We start from the raw sequence: 20,690 nt of genomic DNA, 5'->3' as shown, positions 1-20,690 counted from the left end.
CCTGTGCACTGGGACGAAGAGCAGCCCCCGCTCGCCACAACCAGAGAAAGGCCCAGGCACAGCAATGAAGGTCCAGCGCAGGCGAAACTAAGTGTTAAAAAGGGTATAAAACAAAGTTTCATTTTACATATTAGCAACAACGAATTTGAAATTTCAACGAGTCCATTTACAATAACATCAAAAATATAAAATATTCAGGAATAAATCTAACAAAAGATGTTCAAGCACTGTATATTTAAAACTATAGAACAAGTCAGAGAAATTAAAGAAGACAACCAGATGGAAAGAGGTCCAAAGTTCATGGATTAGAAGCCTCCATTTTGTTAAGATGGTAATTCTCTCCAAATTGATCTACAGATTAAAGCAATTCCAATCAAAATTTCAGAAGACTTCTTTTATAAAAAGTGATAAACTGGCTCCAAAATTGCTAATGGTCATGCAAAGGACCTAGAAGGGCCAAAACAACTTTGAAAGAAAAGAACAAAATTGGAAGACCAACAAGGACGAACACTACCAAGACTTTTACGATCTACTACTGGGAAATAGATGGGGAAACAGTGGAAACAGTGTCAGACTTTATTTTTTTGGGCTCCAAAATCATTGCAGACGGTGACTGCAGCCATGGAATTAAAAGACACTTACTCCTTGGAAGAAAAGTTATGAGCAACCTAGATAGTATATTCACAAGCAGAGACATTACTTTGCCAACTAAGGTCTGTCTAGTCAAGGCTATGGTTTTTCCAGTAGTCTTGTATGGATGTGAGAGTTGGACTGTGAAGAAGGCTGAGTGCCGAAGAATTGATGCTTTTGAACTGTGGTGTTGGAGAAGACTCTTGAGAGTCCCTTGGACTGCAAGGACATCCAACCAGTCCATTCTGAAGGAGATCAGTCCTGGGATTTCTTTGGAAGGAATGATGCTAACGCTGAAACTCCAGTACTTTGGCCACCTCATGCGAAGAGTTGACTCATTGGAAAAGACTCTGATGCTGGGAGGGATTGGGGGCAGGAGAAGAAGGGGACGACAGAGGATGAGATGGCAGGATGGCACCACTGACTCGATGGACATGAGTCTGAGTGAACTCCGGGAGTTGGTGATGGACAGGGAGGCCTGGTGTGCTGTGATTCATGGGGTCGCAAAGAGTCGGACACGACTGAGCGACTGAACTGATAAAACTACAGTAAGATATTACATATTCACATAAAGATAGACAAACAGCTCAATGGAACAGAATACAGAGTCCAGAGGTAGATCCATACATATAGGATCAACTGATTTAACCAAGGTGGAAAAAAAAAATCAATGGAAAAAGGAAATCCTTTCAAAGAATGGTGCCTGATCAACTGGGTATTTGTTTGTGGGGAAAAAAAAACAACTGTAAAATCTAAAACTATATAAATCCTAGGAGAAAATATACACAAAAATACAGTTTTGAAGTTGGCAAATTTTCTAATTAGAACACACAAAAATATAAAATGAAAGACTAACACATCAGACTTCATCAAAATTAAAAATTTTTGCTCTTTGAAAGATGTCAGTGAGAAAACAAAAAGGCAATCCAAAGATTAGTATAAAATATTTTCAACATATATGTCAGGTAAAGAACCTGTATCTACAATAAAGAACTTTTAGAAGACAAAATTTTTAAATGGAAAAATATTTTAACAGACACTTCACCCACATACATACAAAATATATAAACAGCCAATAAGCAAAGATGTTCAACATCATAAATTAATGAAATACAAATTAAGACCACAATGATATACTGCCACATATCCATCAGGTTGATTAAAAGTAGGAAGACTGACCTTACCAAGTGTTAGCAAGAATATGGACCAACTAAAACCTCCCCATACTGTTTTTGAGAATGTAAAACGGTATAGCCACTTTGGAAAACAGCTTGGCAGTTTTTTATAAAGTTACTCACAGAACATATGTCCACCCAAACACCTCCACAGGAATATTCATGGCAGCTCTACAGACATATGTCTATAGTAGTTATAGCAAGAGCAAACAATCTTAAATATTCACCAACACGTGAATGGATAAACAAACTGCAGTATATCTAATACAGTGGAATACTACTCAACAAAGAAAACCATTTAACTATTGATATGGATGGAGAAATGTTTAAATAAATATGCAGAATGAAAGTAGCCAGGCAAAAGAGAAGAATGAATGTAGGATTCCATTAATATAAAATTTTAGAAAATGTACACTAATTTATAGCAACAGAAAGCAGATTGTGGTTACTCAGAGACAGGAAGAGAGAGGACCAGCTTACAAAGGGGCACTAGGAAACTTTTGGAGGTAATCAAAATGTTCACCATCCTGACTGATTCCACATGTATATACATATGTCCAAAGTAACCATATAATACTCTTTAAATATGTGGAGTTATTTTACTTTAGTTATACCTCAGTGAAGTTGTGGGGTGTTTGGGGGGAACACACCTCCAGTTTCAACACGTGTAAGTCCTATGGTCTGAAATAAATCTCTACTACTTCAAACACTGCTTTGAAATTAATGATTTGTTATTCCTTATCTTGTAAAACTTAGAAGAAACCAATCTAGACTAATACTGAAGAGGGAAATCAGAAATAACTGGCAGGGGGAGGGGAAATAATTTAAAACTACATGCAGAGACAATATATTAAAAAATGTGTCACTGAACAGGAAAGCACAGCTGACTCCCTAAACCACATGAAACAAGAAATTTATGCTTGTTTCTCAAATAAACGAGAGAGAAAACCATTAACTCAAATATAAATAAGGACATTTACATGAAGGCTGGACTGATGAGAAGCAAAAAGCCTCCCCATCCTCAATAGGTAAAGCAAACCAGCTCACTGTTTAAAAGTGAGAAGAGCACTAAAAACTGAAACAGCAGAACAGCTCTTCCCAGCCTGGGCAGTGTCCATGCCAGAACACTGGGGGCAGGGGGGCAGAGGTGAAGGGTTCTACCATCAAAAACTTCTAGGTGAAGAGATAAAAGCATCTGGCTCAGAAAGTGAGGACCAACCTTAAATTTGTAAGTCAGTCAGTCGCTCAGTTGTGTCAGACTGTTTCATGACTCCATGAACTGTGGCCTGCCAGGCTGTTCTGTCCGTGGAATTCTCCAGGCAAGAATACTGAAGAGGGCAGCCATTCCCTTCTCCAGGGGATCTTCCCAACCCAGAGATAGATCCTGGATCTCCTGCATGCAGGCGGATTCTCTACCATCTGAGCCACCAGGGAAGCCCAAAGTCTCTTAAGAGATCCCTCCTTTCTGATTTCATGATCATCTAAGCATCTTCCAGAATTTTACCCTTATATAGCTTGTCTGAGGATAAACTATGTTAATCAGAATGAAGGTCCAGTCCTCTTCGCAGCTTTACTTCATTCTGAGTCAACAAACCTCCATTTGACTTACAGAGCTCACAGAGTTCCTGTGAGCCTTGGTAGAAGGAATCAAGAGGAGGAAGAGGTTTGGCAGCATAGGACACAATGAGGATGACAGTAGTGGGCCCTGAAGCTAGTCCTTGGAACAGTGCTAGTTGATGACAAAGTAAAATAGGTAAGGACAATACGGTACATTTTTCATAAACCTAACTTTAGTCTGAGATAATGCCTGTCTTAATTTTCTAACACTAAAATATTCTTCCCTGTATGAAATGACAATAATTGTAGATGATATTCGTTTTAATGTCCTCGTGTGGCAAAATATAAAGCTGGCAGCCCTATGGTTCCCAAGTTCCAAAATTTGTTTCCCATGTCACTGATTTTAGAAACCATTGGGTCAATAGGTAATGGATAAAAGTGTTCCACAAAGCAGTAACAGTGACTCCCAGATATTTAGAGGAATCAAGGGCACCATTCCCTTGAGAGAGATATGTATGTTCCATGGGAAGAACTTGCAAACCCCATGTAATCTGGCAGAAACCAACACAATATTGTAAAGCAATTATCCTTCAATTATAAATAAATAAATGTAATTATAAAATAAAATACATGTGGCAAACCACACAGAAGTAGCAACTATTACATTGCTTCTGACATGTCTTCTAAACCAAGTCAAGGTTGCGCTTCTCAACACTGGAAAAGAGAAGCTTGTGAGACAGATGTGGAAGAGAAAAATGAATGAGAAGATCCTTTTCCTCTGTGCTGACTAACTTGAGAAGAAAATGCACCTAGAGATAAGTTTTTTTCCTACATGAAAATATCTACAGGCTTTAAGTTAGCTTTGGAAATAAGAAAAATTAAAGGCCACCAAAACTCAATTTGAAATAGATAAACACATTCAGAAATATACATATTCCTGGCTCTTAATCCATTTCCCAACTGTTCCCCACCCCAGAACACAGAAAATATGTGTTTGTGGGCCTACACATACATATATACAAGCACAAAAATATATGGCCATACAGACGTGTATGATTATGGATAAACTTATTAACTGAACAACACACAGTTATATGCCTACATGCACCCAGAGAAAAAGAGACCCAGAAGGGATCCAGTGACCTACCACATCTCCCTGCACTGTGAGTCAGCTGGGTTCTATTATAAAATAGGGGTGGTCCTTATTATAGAAGATCAAAAGCAGAGCTTCCCCACCCTCTAGTTCACTATAAAAGGGTTCCAAGTGTGTGAGATAATGATTCGCTTTCCCTGGTGGCTCAGCTGGTAAAGAATCCACCTGCGATGCAGGAGACCTGGGTTCGATCCCTGGGTTAGGAAGATCTCCTGGAGAAGGGAACAGCTACCCACCCCAGTATTCTGGCCTGGAGAATTCCATGGACTATATAGTCCATGTAGGTGCAAAGAACTGGACACAACTGAATGATTTTCACTTTCATCCCACAGGGACCTCCTCCCATGAGCAGCCTACTCCCTTATACTCTAGGATGCCTTAGAGGTGACAGTTTTCTGCATGTGCCAGGATGTGAAAGGTTAGGAAGCACTGATCTAAACCAACGGATCCCAAATAAGTACTAGAATGGCTGCGTAGGAGTAATCTGGAGTAACATTAAAAATATGGATTTTGGGGTTCTACTTGCATAGATTACATTTCAGAGAACCTGGGGAGAAATCTAGAAATCTGTAGTTTAAAATGTACACACAGATGATTCTAATGAGCAATCACATCTGTAAAACACATTTCCAAACTATCCACTCAAAGGTTAAAATATACATTAGTCAATAAAGCGGGCTAACTTCACACACAACTGTAAAATCGAAGTCAGAGATTACCATGGTCACAAGCGGAGATCTGGCTTGGGGAGCGACAGATAGACACTAAGAGAAGAACATGAATAAATAAGAGTATAGCTTACTGAGTGGGTGAACAAAAAAAAGAGGCTGGCCTGGACTTCCCTGGAGGTACAGCAGACAAGAATCTACCTGCTAGCACAGGTAGCACAGGTTTGATCTCTGGTCCAGGGAGATTCCATATGCCACAGGGCAACTAAAGCCCGTGCAGAAGTACTGAGCCCAGGGTCTAGAGGCTGCGAGTCTCAACTACAGAGCCCACAGGCTGCAGCCACCGAAGCCCGTGCACCTAGAGCCTAGGCTCCGTAACAGAAGAAAGCCCGAGCAGCACCCAACACCCAGTGCTACCGAAGACTAAGCGTTAGATCAAAGAGGCTGGCCAAAAGCTGGGCAGAATACAGGGAGAGCAAATAACAAAGCCAAAAATAAGAAGAAGAGAGCAGTCAGCAAGGGAAATGGAGATCACTCAAGTTCATGTACGTGTAGGCTTACCATATTCTGTGTTGAGGCCCCATAATTTCACTTTATTAGCTTCATACTGCGCTTTTTTCTTTAACCGACAAGCCCTGGGAAAGGAAGGAGCAATTACTTCACTGTTTTTTTAAAGTGAACCTTCAGAATATCCTTTTTGCTGCTGTCATTTTCTAATAGCAACCAAAAAAATCACTGTCTACTAATATTTACATCAAGAGCCTCAATTACCCAAAACATATAATATAACCATTTATCCAAACTTATTTCTTAAAATTTTACCATTCAAAAAATAAAGCTATGGCTAATATACCAAAATAAACAGAAAGTGACAATCAAGTGTTGTAGAAGATGTGAAGTAAGTGGACCCCTCATATGTTGCTTGAGGAAATGTACAGCAGTACATATAGCTACTTTTGAAAATAGTAAATATTTTTTAAATTTACTTCATTACTTTGGAAACAGCTACTTTGGCATTTTCTTATAAAGTTAAACACACTAGGTATTTACTTAAGAGAAATGAAAACTTATGTTCACATTAACACCTGTAAGTAAATGTGTGTGTGTGTCCTCAGCTGCCCTGTTGTGTCCAACTCTTTGAGACCCCATGGACTGCAGCCTGCCAGGCTCCGCTGTCCATGGGATTTTTCAGGCAAGAGTACCAGAGTAGGTTATCATTTCCTCCCCTGGGGATCTTGCCAACCTAGGGACTGAACCCGCGTCTCCTGCACTAGCAGACAGATTCTTTACCACTAAGCCACCTGAGAAACTCAAGTAAATGTTTATGGTGACTTTATTCGTAACCACCAAAAATTAGAAACCACTCAATTATCCTTCACCTGGTGAACAGATACACTGGAGTATTAATATATCACTTCAAAGGACTATTACCATCAATAAAGAGTATCAAACTGTTAGTCCACACAACATGGATGAATCTCAAATTCATCCTGTGTGAAATCAAAGCCAGACTCAAAGGCTGCATAGAATGATTTCGTCTGTATTCTAGAAAAGGCACAACTGTAGGAACAGAAAACAGGTCGGTGGTTGGGAGGAGTCAGGTGAGAGAAGGAGTTCACTTTACAAAGAGGCAAAGGAAAATTTTTAAGGTGATAACAACGTGCAGTATCTTGATTATGGTTGTGGTTACATAATTGGATGTTCGTCCAAAACTCACAGAAGAATACACTAAAAGGGAAGACAAGTAAATTATACCTCAATAAAAAAAACCCTGACTTGTTGCAAAACAAACAAAAATTAAAGCTATGATAAAATTTTTCATTTTTATACTACAATATAAGGCCCTTGAGTTCATTCACTTCTCCCCTTTAAAAACTTATTCCATGAAGCATAAGTACCATCATTTATTTTCAAAGGAAAAATTATAATACTCTCATTGTACTATTTATAAAAGGATATTTCTGAAAAAATGGCTGAAGGCCATCTCCTCTATGAAAGCTCACTGAAGTCTAACCTCACCTCCCAGACTTCAACTACATGAGTGAACATGATCAGCATTTACCTGGAAGCCAGCTTATTTTTCTCCTTCCTTGACCTTGGCCGGGCTGTTAAGGGAAGCTCACTGACTGGAGTCAGATCACTAATCACTTTATTCAGCTTCCGCAGTTCGTTGCCTATCTGGAGCAGTTTTTTAGGGTTTGGAGTCAGGTCTTCCACATCTGTTCTCCGAGACTTCTTGACTGCATATTTTCCTATAGATGATTTAAAAGAAGTTTAAGTGAGATCATTTTATTTAACAAGTGATATATTTTCTATAGACATTTAAAAATCCATCTCTCTCTTCCCTTTTCTTTTTCAGCATATGACCAATCTTACGGAAGGAGGGCTAGACTCCTCTCCTTCCCACCTTGTGACAGCAAGAAATGGAGGTAATATGGCACAACTCTATCCTTTTCCCAACCATTCTCCATCTTAAGGTTTGCAGCCCCACCATGAGCGATTCTTAATTATCTGCATGGAAGTAATAATCAAACCTCAGGACTATAGTGCAAGCTCATCTGCACATAAAAATCAGGGCTCAGATATAATATACGGTCAGGAACAAATCTGGAAATTTTACCCAAACCGAGACATTTATACCGCTATGACTGAAAATATGTCAGACATATATATTCCTGTGTTGAACACAAAAGTCCAGCAAATAAGGATTGCCTTTTCAGAAACTCTGTCTTCAGTCAGTTTGATAAACAACAGTACAGAAGACTCAGAAAGACCTTCCCTACCACTGCAGGCAAGAGGGATGGCTCTGTCCTCTTACGGCAATACCCTGAACAACTTTCCTAGAACTCATTACATGCTACCTGGACCTGGTTATTGGACCTGTCTTTTCATTTCATGCAGAAAACCGATCCTAAGTCAAAAACTAGGTCTTTCATTCACTGAAAGATAGTAGAATACAGACCTGAGTGCTATGGAAAGGGAAAACGAGGTACAAATATACTTCTGATACAACATCTGTGTCAAAAATGCTTAGCAACTTAAATCTGTAGCATGAGCAACTACTAAACTGTTTATTGAGCTTCAGACCTACTAGTGCCCTCCACCTTCTCAGTACAGATTTTGGATTAAGGTAAAAATAAAATCTGTGCAGAAGAAATTCTCCTCAATTACATCCTCTTGGGTTCACAGTCAAAATCTGGCCTAAGACTATAAGCTTCTCCTGACTCCTACTGTTTAGTTTTTCCTACTCCTTTCCTTCTCTCCACAATTATTCTTCCTTTCTTTTCCTTTCCATTCTCTCTTCTCCCACCACAATTTTGATTCCTATCTCCATGTTTACATTTAGGCCTGGAGACTGGGTAAGAATGAAAGACAGAGGTGCCGGAGCCCATTCTCTTCCTCCTCAATCATTCTTTCTTGCTAACAGCAGCTGCAACAGGTCAACAATCAGCAGGCTCCTGGTCATTTCCTGGGTAGGACAGGTAGACTAAGAAGTGACTAGAAGTCATTTTTACACAAGCTTTCCTCCTTGTTTAGGTGATGGCTGTTAAAACTGAAAAAAGCTATTCACTAACAAAGAGTAAGCATAGCAAATACAGCAGCTCTATTGTTCTACTCTCCCATTTGTTAGGAGGGGTTGAACCTACATATAATGTTTAATGATTAAGTATTACTATCTCTATCTGAAAGTGACTTAGAATATTAGGGACAGATGGTTACTGAGACTTATCATGGTGATCATGAAATGAACTGAAAGCGATTCAGTCGTGTCTGACTCTGCAACCCCATGGACTTTACAGTCCATGGAATTCTCCAGGCCAGAGTACTGGAGTGGGTAGCCTTTCCGTTCTCCAGGGGATCTTCCCAACCCAGGGATCGAACCCAGATCTTCCACACTGCAGGCAGATTCTCTACCAGCTGAGACACAAGGGAAGCCCTTGTGGTGTTCATGGTGCATGCAAACGTCACTACGCAATACACCTGAAACTACAGTAACATAATATTGAACGCCAACTATATTTTAAAAAGAAGAAGAAATAAAGAAAAAGGAAGGAAAGGGAGGAAGGGAGGGACACACACAACACATATGATCAAAATCTCCTCTTACCATGGTGTAAGCCATTTTTCTGATACATGTTACTTGGCAAGGTCTCTCGGTTCCATTCAGATGGCCTCAGCATCCTCTCTTGCTGTGATGGTGTGAGTTGCTCACTGTACTCCCAGAAGTACCTTCTTTTACCTCTCTTCCGAGAGGTAATTGAAGTCATCTCCTTCAAGTCTTCCACAGAATCATTTTCATAGCCTTAAAAAAAGAAAATGCCCACCCCCCAATATTTCTTAAGTTTCACAAATTTTAATAAACTAGTCAAGAAAAACAAAAAGATTCCTTCCATTTACTACTTGACACATTTTACCTGAAAACATCAGCATGTCAGAGATAATAAATAAAATCTGTAAAAACAACATTTAATATAGATATTTCTAACATAAAATATTCAGAGATTAATAACAGAAATAACTACACTGTATGTCTTCCTTAGGTTTCTCTTTGGTTAGTATACGACACTTTTTTTGTATCCTCACCTAAGATTGAGAGAATAATGAAATCCAGCCACAGGAAGACAACCCAATCTAAAAATGGGCAGAGACCTAAATAGACATTTCCCCAAAGAAGACATACAGATGGCCAACAGGCACATGAAAAAGATGCTCAATATTGCTAATTGTCAAAGAAACACAAATCAAAATCACAATGGGTAATAGCTCTCACCAGTCAGAATGTCCATCATTAAAAAATCCACAAGCAATAAATGCTGGAGAGGATGTGCATGTTGACAGGAATGTAAGTTGGTAGAGTCACTATGGAAAATAGTATGAAGGATCCTTCAAAAACTAAAAAGAGAGTTGCCACAGGATTCAGCAATTCCACTCCTGGGCATATATCCAAAGAAAACTCTAGCTCAAAAAGATACATGCATCACAGTGTTCACAGCAGCACTAATTATAATAGCCAAGACTTGGAAGCAACCTAAATGTCCATCAACAGTTGAATGGGTAAAGAAGATAGACTACTACTCAGCCATGAAAAAGAATGAAACCATGCCATTTGCAACAACATGGACAGAAGTAGAGATTATCATATTAAGTGAAATCATACAAAGAAAAATAAATATCATAAATAAATGATATCACTTATATGTGGAATCTAAAATATGATACAAATGAACTTATTTTACAAAACAGACTCACGGACACAGAAAATAAACCTGATTACCAAACAGCAAAGTGGGGAGGAATAAACTAAGAGTTTGGGATCTGTGGACAGAAACTACTATATATATAAACAACAAGATACTACTGCACAGTAGGGGACTATATACAACATCCTATAGTGAAAAGAACATGAAAAAGATTTCATGTGTACATAATTCAGTCACTCAGCTGCACACCAGAGACTAACGCAACACTGCATCAATCAACTTTGCTTCAAGTTTTAGAAAAGAAATAGTCTCAGGAGTGATGATGGTACTTCGAGACCATACAATTTTTTTGATTTCTTCTGTCTAATATTTATGTCTTTGAAACATTTCCAGACAGAAAGCTGTTGCATTTCTCAGATGGTCACCTACCAGGCAGAATTCTTTAAGGCAGTAGTGGTTTTCTTCCTACTTCCCACCCTATCCTTTTCGTAAAAGTACAAGAATGACAGTTCTCACACAGGCTATTCAAATAAAAATATATGCCTATTCTAACTAATATTTTATCAGAAGCAATTTGAATTTACTTCACTTTTTAAGAAGCTATTTTCCCTACTAATTTCAAAAAATAATTCTGGGCCACTGGAACTCCTGGTTTGACCCAATACAGGATGATCTGTAAAACTAAAATATCCTCAGAGCACATCCATCTTAAAAGTACAAATGGGCTGTGCACAGAATATGTTGTTTGCTAAGTCACATCCGACTCTGGGACCTCATGGACTGTGTGTAGCACACCACGCTCCTCTGTCCTCCACTATCTCCCAGAGTTAGTTCAAATTCATGCCCACTGAGTTGGTGATGCTATCTAACCATCTCATCCTCTGCTACCCTCTTCTCCTTTCATTTTCAATCTTTCTCAGCATCAGGGTCTTTTTCAACAAGTCGACTCTTCACCATCAGGTGGCCAAAATATTAGAGCTGCAGCAACAGTCCTTCCAATGAATATTCAGGGTTAGTTTCCTCTAGGATTGACTGGTTTGATCTCCCTGCAGTTCAAGGGACTCTCAAGTCTTCTCTAGCACCACAATTTGAAAACATCAATTCTATAGCACTCAGCCTTCTTTTTGGTACAGCTCTCACATCCATACATGACTACTGGAAAAATCATAGCTTTGACTATACCTCAACACAGGCAGATGCTCCAACTGAAACACTCCCATCAGTGTTAAGAACTGGCGTCCCACATTTAAGTCCACCCTAGCCCAAAGTATAAAGGAAACATTTCACATGTAACTTTCTCAGGCAACCCATCCCCCTGACACTTTATTTGATAGGCTCCTCAGGTGGCCTAGATTTCTGGCAAAACACTGTCTCTCTCATTTAATGAATGTACTCACATATTTTGTGAGTACTCACAGATATTCATCTGAGGCTTTTAAGAACCTGGTAGGAAGAGGTTATTAACCCTATTTACATAAACATGCTCATGGAGGTTTAAGTGATTTGGCAAAGCTGGGACTGGCTCAGGCCCCATGACTCCAGCTCCAATTTGGCTTCCTACTTTTCTGTATCTATCCAGTTGAATGGTCTGAACAGAATTTTTTCCCATATATGTTCCATGTTAAATCCAAACAGTCATAAGGGTTTGAACTTCCCCTCTCCTATCCAAATTAGTTATCAGTTCTGCTTAATTCATATGTCCAGCCTTTTTCCAAAAAAGTGTTTAAGGGTATCTGTTTTCTTTAACCTAAAGCTTTCTAAACTATATACCATCAATTCACAATAACGTGTGTGCACACACACATACATACACACAAAGGATTTGTTAAAGTCTTTCAATTAAAAGACTACTGTGATCAAGTAGCATGCAGAAAAATTATTCAATATATTCCCAGATCACTGGTCTTGCATTTAAGATGATTAAATATTTCTTAAAGTGTGTTCTTAGGAACACTATTACTGTGAACTATGCCCTCAATCCCAAGTGAGCTCTGTGGTCAGATAAATTTAAGAGACACTCATCTCGCCTCTCTCGCAAGTCACAGTGCCCAGAAGAGCAGCAGACCAAGACAGCACAGCAGCACACAAGCCCACGAAGCTGCGAGCTGCACGGAGACAAGAGCCACGCCGACTCTGCTGGCCTCTGCACAGCCAAAATCCAGTACACACAGCGTCCAACACAAGACAGATATACCCCCCCCCTTTTTTTAAGAACAAATCAGTGATTTGTTTAATGTACAAATGTACATTTCCCATGGAGACTTTTCTATTTTCTTTTCATTTGATGGATCACCATATTGATCTAATTCATTCCTTCCTGACACAATTACCAAAAGGTAGTCAAAAAGGTGACACCTAAACTTCTGATCACACACCTTTGATTAGTGCAGGTTACTGCCATTAAGCTGGTAAAGCCAACCATGAAAAGGTTTAGTAGGAATTACAAACTAAACTCGCATTCTGGGGACCTAAATCTTAGCCTTACAACCACGTAATCCCATGACCCCAAACAGTTGTTGCCTGTCCTCAGAACAGGCTCTATTAAAACTTGGGAGCAAGTCCAGAGCAGAGACTGAAACTCCATTTTACACCTTTCCTGGAGCTTTGTAGACTCAGGCACTGTTGTAGCCAACTGCCAAGAAACAGCATCAAGGGAGCTAGTCATCACAAAAGGGCCTTTGTACACTGTCTGCTGTAAATTAAACCAATCAACCCTCTCTAAAACTAGCACTCTGAAGAAACTATCACCATCCCACTTTTCTGCTTCAAAGAATTTCTTCTTGCCTCTCACCAATTCACATTTGTATTCTTTAAGTAGCCTGTTTAGCTCTTTTTTCCAAGAAGGGAAATTTTCATCAGCAAACGTGAATAAATCCCCAAAATACCACAAAATATCATTGATTTGAGGTTAAAGCATTTCATTTGTTGACATTTGCAAGAAGCATCCAAGTAACCCTAACCAAAGAGGTTTTACTTCAAGTCAACTGGAAGCGAGTGCATTAACTGCCATCCAAACATTTAGCATTGTTAAATAGCACCAAGAGGAAGGCTTCACCTTGCCAAGGGCTAGCTAATGCATCTCTGTTTTAAAGTGGTGTTGGCTGCTTAACACCAACAAACTCACAAATCAGGGTTCTCCTACCAGGAGAGGGCAAGAGAATGCGGCAGGACAGAAAAGCACCAACTGTAACAAGGTTTACCCCTCCCTAGGAGAGTCAAAAGGCTGAGAAAATGGAAATGCAGGTCAAGTTATGAAGCGGTTTCTCTTCATGGACCTACTCCTCTCTCAACACATTTATCCAGGTGAAACCAAATCAAAAGATCAAGGATGAACTTAAACTGGAGTTAAAAGTCAAAGAAAAGTGAGAAGTGGGAATTCCCTAGTGGTCCAGTGGTTAGGATTCCATGCTCTCACTGTCAAGGACCCAGGTTCCATCCCTGGTCAGGGAACTAAGATCCTGTCCAAAAAAATTTTTTTAAGTCAAAGAAAAGCAAACCTAAACCCAGAAGCGGAATAAACAATAATAGCCCTTGCCCGCCTTGACTGGTGATGGCAGAGTTTACTCCCTCAGAAATATTTGACTATTTAAAAGGAATATTTATATATTCCTTTTAGTGTCAACTGGTAAAGAAATTTTTCTTCTCTACACTTTCCATTTCCTAGTTATTACTCCTTGTCTCAATCCTTCCCCTCCCTCCTACCCTAATTCTAAATACGGGATTCAGAACAAGAGGGCTGATCTGTCAGGCTTTAAGGACCACTAACAGCACTCTGGTCTCCCCATGGGAGGGAGCTACATAACTTACCACTAACTGCAAAGACAACTCTCCTTCAAACACCTCAAAGCAGATTCATTAACTGGCTGAGAGAAAAGTTTTCTTGGTAAGTAGAAAAGACAACTGGTTCTATCGAGACTATACTGAGTACTGCTGCTGCTGCTGCTAAGTCACTTCAGTCGTGTCCGACTCTGTGTGACCCCAAAGACGGCAGCCCACCAGGCTCCCCCATCCCTGGGATTCTCCAGGCAAGAACACTGAAGTGGGTTGCCATTTCCTTCTCCAATGCGTGAAAGTGAAAAATGAAAGTGACTGACTGTTCGCAACCCTATCGACTGCAGCCTACTAGGCTCCCCCGTCCATGGGATTCTCCAGGCAAGAGTACTGGAGTGGGGTGCCATTGCCTTCTCCCTACTGAGTACTAAAGTAAACCAAAGAAAATGCATAAACCCTGTTCTTCCACAGCAAAATACCTTTTCCTTAGTTGAAACTCCACCCAAGTCAAACAATTTAGTTGTATCAAATGCATAAATCTAAGCATTTATGCAACAGAAAAATTTCACTAAGAGGAAAGTCTCTCAGCAATAATATGCTTCACTGGCCACAATACAGCTACTGCTGCACCTTCTATGGCTAAAAAAACCTTTCTAAAGATTAAGTATCAATGTTTATATTGCCCCAAATTCCAACAACAAAAGGGCTCTCTTTGACAATTCATAAAGTTTTTAACAACTTGGTCTTTTATGTAGAAGTTATAGTATTAACATTAGTTTTGAAGAATAACTTTCATTTAAATGTGAAGATCTTCACCTCTTTGTGAATTTTTAACTCTGTGCCACTTGGCAATACCATTTTCATAAATAAAAACTGCATGGTCCAACAGTGACAAGAGCCCAACCATGTACATGCTGAAGTGAACCAGTTCCCCAGAGGTTTCATTTTCTTTTTCCCTTTTATGTATAACGTGCTGTACATAAACAGAGCAGAGACGCCCTCATGCTCATTAAATTAAAGCGTGTATTTTTCTTCAGTGGAAAAACACTGTGCAAATGAAAGATGCAGCGGACACAGAGAAAAAGCCGTCTTTTACATTATTCATCCAACAGGCTTTGCTGGTGACTAGGCATGAGTAATGCAAACCATCATCACTTGATTCACTATTCTTGGGATTCCAAACTTACCTTAAGTCTAACAGAGGGACAAAGGCAGAAATAGGAATATTTTTACACCAATCAAGTTTGGCATCTTTGCACAGCTGCTCAAAGAGTGACAAATCAGGTCACTTAACATAAGATAAATTAAGAAGCAGCCCTCAAGGAACCAGCATATGAGCCACACGTGAGCAAGAATGATTATTTTAAAACTGTTTAAATAGATAAGAACAATTATATATCCAAGCCAAGATACTAAGTCATTTAATCTCCAAACTCAGACAAAGAAAGCCTACAGCAGAACTTTCTATTTCAGGAGAGTAGGACATAGTTTGGTAAGCCCCCAAACAATGCAATACCTGGTTCAGAGAAAGTGTCACTAATGTCATCGTCCTTGTCATCTTCATAATCCTCTTCCTCTTCTTCCTCTTCCTCGTTTTCAGAAAGTTCATGCTCGCTGCCAAATCCTTCATCATGGTCCTCATCGTCAACATCCTCCTCATCCTCCTCATCTTCTTCAGGACTGCATTTGGTTGGCTGCTCACCCAAGTTGTCAGAGACAAAAAGGGAATAATTGTGCTCTTCTTTTTTCTGGGATGAATCTGAGACCGATGTGCTGGCAGAAAGGCTGCTACTCTCTCCTGCTGCAACTGGCCCAGGCCCCTCCTGAGGCAGGGGACTGAGTAACAGTTCCTGGGCTTCTTTAAAAGGCAAGGCTGGAGTGGCATGACCCTGCAGAGGCTCCGTCCCTCTCTTCTCTGGTCTCTTGGCTACTGCTCCACAGTAGCAGGTGTTTTCCTTTGCTGCGTCTGCATGAACCTGGCTCAAGAGAGGCCGGCTCTGCTGCACTGGGTTGATCTTTACCTTTGCCTTTTTCACATAGTCTTTACATTCAACATGAAAGTTCACTTTTTCATTATGATACATGTTGGTCTTCACCATGATTTGTGTGCTTGAAGTGGGTTTACTTGCCTTTTGGACACAGTCTGACAAAGGGACCTCAGCTTGAAGAGCCTTAGAAGAACACACAGGGGCAGCTGCTCTGCTTGTGATCTTTTTACCAGGGAATGAAGAGGCCAAGGGGTTTTGTTTGACACTGAAAAGTGAATCAGGGTAATAAAGGGAATCAGAAACAGACTGCGAGTCCTCGCTATTGAGCTGGGCCAGAGTTGGAGTTTTGCTTATGACCTCTTCATCTTGGTAAGGGCTAGAAAAGTCATCAAGACCCAAGTAATCCACTTCTTTTGTTCCCCAGATGTCACAGCTGGTTAGTTTGGTGTACTTCGTTAAGTCTTCACAGTATGTATCCCACTGTTCCCAGTTTGAGGTTAAAGTACCCTCATTATCTAGGACATCTGTGAAAGACTCCAGATTTTCAATGTCTTTGCAGTCCTCCAAAGAAAGGAAGTTGTCTCTAGGATTCTGTTGGTAGTTCATCTCTCTATCCTGAGGAAGGTTAAAAAAAAAAAATCACATACCATATTTAAGCAAAACATTAATAACCACATCCTCACTTTCACGTATCAGGTAAACAGTACTCAACCTTTGGTCTGTTTTAAGATAAAGACTACTTACATGTCACTCTACCATTCCATTTAGTATCATTTCCTTGGGCAAGGGAAAAAAAAGAGGGAAACTATGTCCCCTGAGAAACTTAGGTATGGTCAAGGGCTCTTGAACTTCACTACAAACACTCTTCCTAAAAAAGTTTACATTCCCTGATCTTTAACTCAGAAAGGATTTGGGGATCTTCTTAGAAACAAGCTTAATTTATAAAGCAAATAATAAAGGCCTTTCCTTCATCATAGAAGAATCTGTCCTCCTAAGTCAGAACTTATACACAGAGTGAAGAACAATCCACAGAGAGCTGAAACTCAGCCACAGAAAGATGAAATCTTTGGAAAGAACCTGTACCAACTCTTGGGCTTGGGGAATAAAATACTTCTCTCATTAGTACTGTACTTCTCATGAGTAGAGATATAATTTTTAAAATGTCAGTATGACTATGCAGCCATTAACAAGAACACACGTAAGCTCTAATGTATTAAGATGAAAGGCCACTTACCACGTTATGTTAGAAAGAGTTAAGTTACAGAACACTGTATTAATAACATGTCATACAATTTAAAATATTCATATATTAATTTATTATTAATTATACATGCATAGAAAAACTCTGTTCATCTTAATTACCTTTAGGGAGAAGGTTTGGTGGGTGGAGGCTCAGTAAGAAAATGAGGAAATTTTCAGTTTTCCAGTCTGTTTTTGTTCTGTATCAATTTTTCCATTTGTTTGTTTGCTTTGTTTTGTTTTTCCTTTTGCTTGCATATGTCTCTGTGTGTTTTACCAGTTTTACTGAAGTAGAGTTTACATACAACAAAATTCACCTCTACAAAGTGTACATCTTGATAGTTTTTTTAGTAAATTAACAGATTTGTGTCAGCTTTCCAGTTTTCATATACCTTTGCTGCTTAAGTTGCACGTAATTTAAATTATTCTTAAGTGTCTATTTACCTCAAGAATAAATGATAAGTATATTCACATATTGCTTGGAATTGCTATTTTTACCTCACATTCTCTGTAGTACATGCCTTGCTCAATGTTATCATTCCTAAATATCCTAGCTGAAAAGTCTTTTTACTGTTAAGCTAAAAGATGGCTTCTCATCCTGTCAAAAACTAGATCTAAGGATGTTTAGATAATCCTTCCTCCTACTATTTTCAATGGCTTCATACATCCTGCCAAAATACTATGACTGAGACTAATATGCATTAAGTTTGGCCTAATCACATTCTTTTCTTTTTAGGCCTTTATAAATAAAACAACTATACAATACCTTTACCCCAAATTGATTAAAGCAGAATCCAAGAAAATGTTACTTACCAGTTCATACATGAAATCTGGATCTGAACTGTTTGCTAAGAGATCTGTGCTCATCAGAGTCTGTTCTGAAAAGGTGTGGCTTCGAAAGGCATCCCCAAAAGGCGGATCCATTCCGCTTACACTAGGCTACAACAGAGTGATTTTAATTTGCAAAGTTAAAGACTGCTTCAAGGCCAATTTATTACATACAAGACCCACCACCATATCTACTAAGTAATTATTTTCAGAACAATTTTGTATTTTTTTTCTGCTTAACATTAAAATAACACTAAGATGCATTAAACATAGGAAAAGGAACAGAGTGGCAACGGTTACTAGTACCTAATTTCTAAAAACTAAAGCTTATTTAGGCCCCAGAGTCAGCACATAGTACCCTAATGAGTACTTTTATTTATTAGTTATATAACATGTCTTCAAATCCATCTCTAACAACACTAGCTGTTCTAACTCCACAAAGTAGAGGATTCCCTGCCATTTCCTGGAGTCAGCAGAAGTAGCAAGACAGTCTCACTCTATACTCCTCATTGAATTCAATATCTTATTTCCCCAAAACAAGTGAAAGACCATTTGGGGATCTCTAGCCCAAAAATGCCTCCAGGAATGTGATGGAGATAGGATGAGCCAAATATCAAAAAATCTGCTGAGTGAGGCCAGTAACTGGGACATGAACTCAGTAGCCTTAATCTTGATCCCTAAGAAGGGTACAATTTCTATGACAAATAAGAAAGGGAGAAAATAAAAAGACTCGGCATCCAGAGTTAACGCTCCTTCTTTTCTCTTCATCCTCCCTTTCCCATTTCAGTATCTATACAAATCACTCCAGCGTGAGGTTCAGGCTAACACTCCTAAAAAGTGGCCCAAACAAGTCAAAGTCCTCACTTTGAAATCTAACTTGGATAAAGAAGGAAGATGGGAAAGAATAAAAATTCCCTCTTTACCTTTTTGTTATTTTCCAAGTTACTGTCAAAACTTAAAAATTTATATTATAGTCTACTTGTTTATATTTCTCTATTCATATACATAGACTTTCTACCTAAGACTGACTGACCCATTTTTATGCACTCTTTCATCATGGCTTCCTTTATGGGTATGTCCCACCCCAGGGATGGGTGGCTCGGTTGTAAAGAATCCACCTACCAATGCAGGAGCTGTGGGTTCAATCCCTGGGTCGGGAAGAGCCCCTGGAGAAGGAAATGGCAACCCACTCCAGTATCCTTGCCTGCGAAATCCCATGGATGGAGGAGCCTGGAGGGCTACCATCTATGGTGTCGCAAACAGTCAGACACAACTTAGCGACTAAACAACTTCCCATCCTATTCTTTTGTTTTTAGTCTTCTGCAACCTGTCGGGCTGCAAGCTCAAAGTAAATGTTTTATGGACATAACTTCAAGTATTCAATAAACAGCAAATGAAACTGTGAATGGGAAAAAACTTGAAACAGGTATGTGTAGTCCACCTGGTCTAGTGGTTGGGGTGGAGATAGGCCACTGGTCCACAAACCCCTTTCTTCCTTCACTGCCTACTAGACCATCTCAGCAAATTGTTGATTTCCTGTGCTCAAGGCATAGTTCTGGCTGGCCCCACATAAAACCACCTTACAGTCCCTGTCCTCTCATTATTTCTAGGTTTTTCACCAGCACAAAAAGGGAAAGGATAAGAGCTAACCATTGGAGGGGGAAGGGAGGACGTTTGGACATGCAGAGTGGGGAATAGGAGGACTTCATTTATTCTTTCAGTGATTGCCTCAAACCAGTAATTACCATAACATAAATAAACAGTCATTCTTAGACATGTTTTGTGGGGGGGGTGTGTGTGTGTGTATCTGGGAGATATATATATATATATATATATATATATATATATATATAATATAGGTGTGTGTGTGTGTGTGTGTGTGTGTGTGTGTGTAAGAGACATTGCAGTCCCTCACCATTTCCTCCTAATTGAATCCGATGGGCATGAAGGGAGAGGAACAATGGGAAACAAGAAAAGTTACAGGGGAATGAAATGGGCTTTCTGTGGCAGATTAATGTTCTAGGGAGTTGGTTTAGCCCCCATAAAAAGTCAGCACTTCCGTCACCTTTTAACCAATTTTTCGTTCACATTGCTCCATGTGTCAAACTCACTAAATTTCAAAGCTGTGGCAAAGGCAGGATATCTATTCAAAGCCAGCTGCCAGCAGCAGCAGAACGTCTTTACAAACAGCACAGAGTCGCACTAAGACCCGGAGAACTTACAGACCTGGCCGCAGCAGGAACTAGAAAACCCTGCCCCTGCCCTGTGTGATTTACCTGAGGCATTTCCAAGCCCGGATCCTGAGAGTCTGAGCCCAAACTTCTCTTTGTTCTTGTTTGTAGATTCCTTTCCAGCTTTACTTTTATTTCAAGACCAAAGATGATTTTCACAACAAACAGCAGGTTTCCCAGGATGCCTTCAAATCAACTGCTTGGATCACTTGTTTTTTTCTCTTAATAATTCTGTGCGAATCTGTCAAA

At 39.6% G+C, this 20,690-nt stretch overlaps 1 protein-coding gene across 4 annotated transcripts in view; it reads right to left on the bottom strand.

Moving 5' to 3' along the window:
* Nucleotides 1-20,690, bottom strand: part of CREBRF (CREB3 regulatory factor) — a 62,552-nt gene that overhangs the window by 18,413 nt on the left and 23,449 nt on the right. For all 4 annotated transcript variants that reach the window (XM_042233679.2, XM_004016872.4, XM_012096729.5 and 1 more), the window contains exons 2-7: nt 20,487-20,682; nt 18,196-18,321; nt 15,672-16,758; nt 9,292-9,486; nt 7,246-7,435; nt 5,745-5,818 (exon numbers count right to left, since the gene is read on the bottom strand). In XM_042233679.2, the coding sequence (XP_042089613.1) occupies nt 5,745-5,818; nt 7,246-7,435; nt 9,292-9,486; nt 15,672-16,758; nt 18,196-18,321; nt 20,487-20,495 (1,681 nt within the window). In that variant the 5' untranslated portion in view covers nt 20,496-20,682. The remainder of the gene's footprint in view (nt 1-5,744; nt 5,819-7,245; nt 7,436-9,291; nt 9,487-15,671; nt 16,759-18,195; nt 18,322-20,486; nt 20,683-20,690) is intronic.

Source organism: Ovis aries, chromosome 16 (assembly GCF_016772045.2).
Source record: "Ovis aries strain OAR_USU_Benz2616 breed Rambouillet chromosome 16, ARS-UI_Ramb_v3.0, whole genome shotgun sequence".
Lineage (NCBI taxonomy): Eukaryota > Metazoa > Chordata > Mammalia > Artiodactyla > Bovidae > Ovis > Ovis aries.
Note: the sequence above shows the minus strand (reverse complement) of the source record. Positions and strands in the feature narration are given on the sequence as shown.